Source organism: Formica exsecta, unplaced genomic scaffold (assembly GCF_003651465.1).
Source record: "Formica exsecta isolate Colony F162 unplaced genomic scaffold, ASM365146v1 scaffold1327, whole genome shotgun sequence".
Classification (NCBI taxonomy): Eukaryota; Metazoa; Arthropoda; class Insecta; order Hymenoptera; family Formicidae; genus Formica; species Formica exsecta.
The window spans coordinates 58,391-65,501 of NW_021848660.1; the positions used below are offsets into that span (position 1 = coordinate 58,391).

Genomic DNA, 7,111 nt, shown 5'->3' on the forward strand with positions numbered 1-7,111 from the left:
ATATATATATATAAATCAATTTCAGTTTTTTCTTGCATAATAAATAAAATTCAGTAAATTAAATCACAATCAAATTTTTACTATAAAAAAAGTTTGCACACAAGCTAAACATTATGATACAATATTATTGGCTCTTTTGTTAAATAAAATGTTACAAATATTATTCTATAAAATATTACAGATAAAGTGTTATTAGAAAAAACAAAAAGTAATAAAATTCTTTTTACAACGCATTAGTTGGAAGGTTAAATAATGTTTTTCTGCCATAAAATAAAATCATATCTAAAGAAGCGATAAAATAAATAGGTTTAGGGCAATTAATCTTGCTTTACACGCAAAAGATTAGAAGCACTCATTGTGCAGCACTACTCCTCTTTCCATCGATCGCTCCATAAATCACCGCCTTCGCGCGAGTCCATTTCAACGGAACAATTTTCAAGCTCTATTGCAGAATAATTCAAACACATAGAAAAGTTTATATGCATAGATATCGTATAAATAGATTGAGCAAAATCCAACACATGTCTTAACTATGCGAGAAATAGGAAAGCGAAATGAAAGTAATATTCTTGTTTTTTCTTTCGACGAAACGTACAAAAGTATTTTTCATTTATTCTACTTATGTATATAAACTATCCAATAATCTCTATTTTTTTTTTTAATTTTAACATTAGATTTTATTAATTTTAGATTTTATTATTATTATAAAATGTTTCATTATTATAGTTTATATTTTTTATATGTCTATTTTTAAAGTGTATTGTGTTGTTTCAGAACTTTAAAAATCATTATAGCATATTTAGTATTAAAAAATAATTAATATTTAGTATTAAAAAATATATAATATTAAAAAATCATAAAAGATGGCTCATTCAAACTTCTTCCTAAAACAAAATCAACTTTATATTTGTCAAAGAATCTATCAGAAAAATTAAAATTATATATCTTTTAGTGATTAAATTTTCTAGTAATATCACGCTTACAATGATTATAAATACGTTTGTGTTTATAAACATTGTTAGCACGACATAATAATATTCTCCATTATCCGTTTGATATAGCGAATCGTCTGATAAGAGGTCTCGACACCGATTTCATCCCGCAAAATCGGGTATTTTATTTCCAAGAACGAGAATATTGCGTCGATCGATCGGTCAACGAAATCACGGGCATCCAACACCTGACCAGGTAGTCAGGTAGCGACCAGAAATCGAAGTCAGTGCGGAGAACACGCGTATTTCTAGCGAGGCACAAAGAGGGGGACGCCCTTACATGCGTCATCGCGCTATCGCGGGTGCAAGTCGCACGTGAGCATCGCACGTGAACGGCAGTACAACACGTGCGCCACGACGTTTGGCATCGCACGCTGTGACAGCCGACGCCTCCGTCTCATCGTCGCCACAGTTTGTCGCACACGTGCAGCGATAAATGCACCGTCGTTGCCGCGGATGATGTCCCACGCGATCTCCAAGATGATCACCCATTGGATCGTCCTGTTGGCTCTCGGCGCCGTCTGCCACGGTGAGTACAATTTGCTGTTTATTAATCGTTTTAATTAATCATTGAGATTCCTTAAATTATATATTTGAGTGATGTAAGTATATAAAAATGATAGATATCCGCGTGATTTGTTAAAAAAATTGCGTGAAAATAATTATTAATAATAAAATGATATCTAAAACGGCGAAAATATTGGGGATCATAACAAGTACGTTTTAAGAAAAACATTTACTGCCTTTGTAAACAAGCTTGTTAGCGTTGAGTTGAATGGAAAGTTCATGTCGTTTTTTTGGTCTTCATCTGTTAGTAAAAAAACGGAACGAACTTTTCGTTCAACCTAATATATTTTAATTTCTACTTTATACCAATTTTTAACAATTTAGAAAAAGAAACATTATATTTTTTTTACGATTTATTATGATTATTGTTACATTTTCTTGAGAGAATTACAAGCTGAACAAAACTCTTTAATTAATTTTTATTAAAGGAATATAAGTTGAATTTCTCTCTACATACATATAAAAAAATTCTCTCTCTCTCTCTCTCTCTCTCTCTTTCTCTCTCTCTTTCTCGCTCTCTTCTAAAATTTTAAATGTAATCTTGACAACGCTTGTTATCATCCGTAAATTACGACCGGTCATTTGCATCTTAATTGGCGTTCTCCATATAGTTTGTGATACCCGATCGAAGCGCAGCGCTTAAAATAGAGGGCTAGATGATAGGACGATTACGGGCGCACGCGATACTTATTTCTAAACGCAACTGTAAATCGACAATGCGACTCGTCGTCATCTCTCTCTCTCTCTCTCTCTCTCTTTCTCTCTCTCTTTCTCGCTCTCTTCTAAAATTTTAAATGTAATCTTGACAACGCTTGTTATCATCCGTAAATTACGACCGGTCATTTGCATCTTAATTGGCGTTCTCGATATAGTTTGTGATACCCGATCGAAGCGCAGCGCTTAAAATAGAGGGCTAGATGATAGGACGATTACGGGCGCACGCGATACTTATTTCTAAACGCAACTGTAAATCGACAATGCGACTCGTCGTCACACGAACCGCTTGGATATGCGGTTATATGTAATGACAGAAATTTGATATTTCGTCAATTGATCGTCTCGATGAAAATTACTTACGTAATTGAGCGATTACAGGGATTCGCGATGGAGATTAATATATTACGTAACGCAGGATGCGTCGTTCTTCATTCAAGTGTGGAGTTCTTGAAAAAATCTTTTTTTTTTCCTCTGGATGACAGATGTATTAGAGAATTTACTAAGTCGGATCCATGCATAATCTTTAAGATTAATAAATTTATTTAAATTAATCCTATGTTTCTCGCTTTTTTAAATATACTTTTATCTAAAAGATTTCGAAAAATTATTCACATTTATAGCTTGAATTTTTGAAAAATTGGAGCTTTAGAATTAATTAGGATTCCATCCGCTTATTCCGCTTATTGCATTCTAATTTTAATTTTATGTATTCCTAACACATAAACTTTAAATAAAATCACTGTTAAAGAAGGAAAAGTTTATCTAGAATTATATTTTTTAAATGGAGAAAGAGAGAGAGATATTTATTTCTAAGAATTTAATTGGTAATGATTTTTAATATTTTACAATTTCATGTCGTACAATTATCGTATTTAGTAATGTCTTAACATTTCTTCTTTAAGTTCAATTTAGTCAGCAGTATCTGCAATAAAGGATAAAGCACCTGGCTTCCAAAAAACTTGGTATATTGATTATTTCTGTAATATTTAAACAAAAAAAAAAGGTTTTATTGCAGTACGCAACATCTTTTCCAGTTTCTCAAGAATGTAACCTTCTTATAGGATTATATAATTTCAATGTCCGCGTAGGATCACCTTGAACAATACTTTTATGTTGCTCGCTTCTAATCAGTTGCTATTTAAAACTGTTAAGAAACATTAATAAAAGATGTTAATGAACATTGTAAGCAAATGTATGAGAATGTCAGCCATGTAATTTGCCGTATGTTTTCTTATTCTTTATGCATCTATTTTTTTGATAGGTATGTCTAATGCAGTCGTATGCGTTGCAAAAATAATTATAAATTCTTTTTATAATTTAAATAATTTACTGCTTATATATATATAAACAATATATATTATTTACACAAAATTGTGTGTATATACTCTCGGAATATATGATAGTATCACGATATTATTAATCATTACACATCTAACGAAGCAATATCCTTTCACAAATCATATTTTTTGCGACACATAATAATTTTATTTTTGAAAGTATACAGAGTGGGCCAAAAGTCTGTATATTTCTTCAAGAGAAACCTTTGAATAATTAGAATATACATCTTGTTAAATCAAAATACTTACATAATAACTTACATAATATCATTTTGCGGTATTCCGATATTCGGAAAATATCATCGAAATTAAAACGATGTAAGAGAAGAAATCAAGATTGATTAATCGCAAATTTTATTTTACGCTTCATATTCTCTATCCCCTCAGTTTATTTTTTTCATTCATATTTTTAAATATTTTAAAATGTCGCTATATTGAATATTCTGCGTTAGTCGAGAAAGTATTTCGATTCAACATCGTTTTCTTAGCTTTAAAGTCTACTTCTGTGTGTCTCATTGTCAGTGAATCTCGACACCTTGGCAGTGAAACCAGCCCGAGGCGATTCTCTTGCACGCGCGATCTGTGTTTCAGGATCTCTTTTCTCCTTCTACGTGTGTTCGCCGCGCACAACGATTGTATTTCATTAACAAGTTCTGCACGCAATTCGGGAGACGCACGTGCGACGCGCAGCGGTGATATGCCAGTAGCCGCGCAGCTGCAAATTTAAAGGGCAATTTAAAAGGAATGCGCTCTGAATAAAAAAATTATTTTATTTTAATGAAGAGAGATTACATGAAATGTATGTATATTATCTCTTTGAATAATTTATACCCATTACTTATACATTGCAACATTATAATTTTGTGTTATTATTTGCAATTTATTGCAATATAAAAATACGTATTTAAACACAAATATTTATTAATTAAGATACCTTCGAGAATAATTTTTTTTAATAAAATATAAAGAAAAGTATTATTGGATGAAGAAAGAAAAAATAGCAGAGTGCAAAAAGAGCAAATTTCCAAGTTAGTTAAACTCGAGCTGATTGTCCTCACGCGATATGTTTGTAAATTATTCCGTCTGAATGGGCCTTAGCCCAATGCCAACGGATTCACTTTCGTCCCGCGCGTCGCCGGAATAATAAATCAATGGCAGTGTGTGATTTTCGCCCGACATTACAACGACGACGAAGCGAAATTATGCCGAGATCTCTCACGCGGTCGGAATCAGAGCGAAACGCAGCGCGTTGCGTGCACCGTTTTCAACGGCTATCCATCGCGCGCAATTTCTTCGTCGGCGATAGTTTATTTGTATAAGCTAGCTGTTACCAGATGTAAGATGTTAGAATACGTAGATATAGAAATCGAATAATTTAATGATATAAGATAATATCAAAATTGATCGCAATATACAAATTATATTTTACCTTATTATCAATAATCGATGACAATCGATTAGACAAACATATACGTAATCTTTTCAAATAATAGAAGAACAAAATTCTGAGATGTCTGTGTAACTAATTGTAAGATATAAACATGCACTGAAAATATATCTTGATAAAAGACTGTAGATACAAATATAAATAATAATGCTGAATAATAGCTTACGTTTTGATATAGGTATAATAATAAAAAAAATTATATATATATATTTTTTTTATATGCAAACATGTGTGTATGTGTATCATATGTGTTGTGCTTCACACGGAGTGTCACGGATATCCAGGACGATCTTCATAGGCCGGCCGGTGCATCACGCCATACATACCGTAAAATGCATCCCGCCACCGGGGGCGGTGAGGAATTCGTACGAATTCCGGCGCGCGGCTCTCTTCTCTGCCCTCAGGCAGCACACACCCCTCTTTCCAGCCCATACCAACACGCGTGTTTGCATTCCAGTGTGATGTTTCACTAAATGCACGCATTGCACCGGGTTTAATCACCCTCCCGGAGGGAGAACCAGTTCTTTCGGGGCCGGCAACGCGCCGCATCGAGACAACGCTACGTGCTTTACGAGGAGGCATGGAAAAAAAAAAGGAACGAAAGGAGTCCTGGAGCAGCGCCGAAACTCGAGAAGAATAGGCTACAATTATCATTCCACGCTGGGATCATCGGGATCGCCACTGTTCCTCCCCATCTCTTCCAGAGCTGCCATGCATAATAAAAACTGCACAACAATTATCGAAACGCGTGCAATCTCGGAGATGTCAGAGACATATCAAAAAGTATACCTTACATCATAATAGCTGCATTCCTACACTGAGAAAAAAAAAGTTGTTAACTTGACTAAATGCGTTCAACTGATCATCATTTTTTTAATTGAAATATTTAAGTACTTAAGTTAAATATGTCATATTAGATTTAAAGTATCGTATTTAATCTAAATACTTAAATATTTCAATTAAAGAAATAGTAATCAGTTGAACGCATTTAGTCAAGTTAACAACTTTTTTTTTCTTAATATACTGTCATAATTAAATATGGATATTAGTTTAACGTGTCTGCAACAAGGAAATTTAAGCTTGTCAAAATTATATACACGTAAAAGAAGTGAATTAATTTGATATTGAATAAAGATAAAAAAAAAATTGAGGACGTAAAACCATTAGCAGAATTTTTTTGTAAGTGAAAACAGCGGAAACTGCAAAGAGTGAATATCTTGTCAAGCAGAATATAGCGACTACCAGAATGCATGACGCAATAGCGATTCGTACATACGCGATGTTTTTGCGTAAAAGATTAGATGTTGCGAGTATAATGAGGTAAATCACAGTTTACGCGGCTCGCAATCTGCCCTCGACTATCCAACGACCAGATATGAGAAGACTTGAGCAATGCGTAACCTGGATGCTCATCGGGAACGCGTGTAGTAAGTACTTATTGTTAGACAAACGTCACGCGTCAGTAGATCGAACTTCATTGAGCCGCGTCTTACTATCAACGTTGGGAATCAACTGTGCAATTTATATAAAATACAGTGACACATAAATTATCTGTTTTTGCACAAGGCTTTACTCTGCTCAAAATACTAAATCACAAATTTTATATTAAATAAACAGCATCTTGATTTCGTTAATATAATATAATATCTCATACATATATATATATATATATATATACACACACACATCCAACGATTTTGAATGATTGTTTACAGAGACACGTTTGTCAATTTACCGAGCCTACGCAAGCTGCATCTAAACCAGAACAATATCAGCACCGTGCGCGACAGGGCATTTAAGCATTTGAGCTTACTGCAAGAGCTTGAGCTAAGCAGTAATCAAATCACGAGTATCACACACGAAACTTTCTACGGTCTGCGCAATCTACAACGTCTTGACCTGCACAACAATCAAATCGCCATGATTGGAAAGCGCAACTTTGCTGAGATGTCGGCACTAATCGAGCTTGAACTTGATCAAAACATAATTACATATATATCTGAAAGAGCATTCGACGGTATGCACAATCTTCAGAAGCTGCGGCTCAGCGC

The 7,111-nt window shown here is 33.8% G+C and overlaps 1 protein-coding gene across 2 annotated transcripts in view; it reads left to right on the forward strand.

The window, feature by feature from the left end:
* LOC115245823 overlaps positions 1 to 7,111 on the forward strand; it is a 28,447-nt gene that overhangs the window by 2,775 nt on the left and 18,561 nt on the right. For both annotated transcript variants that reach the window (XM_029824309.1, XM_029824310.1), the window contains exon 2: positions 1,062 to 1,521. In XM_029824309.1, coding sequence (XP_029680169.1) covers positions 1,449 to 1,521 — 73 coding nt within the window. In that variant the 5' untranslated portion in view covers positions 1,062 to 1,448. The remainder of the gene's footprint in view (positions 1 to 1,061; positions 1,522 to 7,111) is intronic.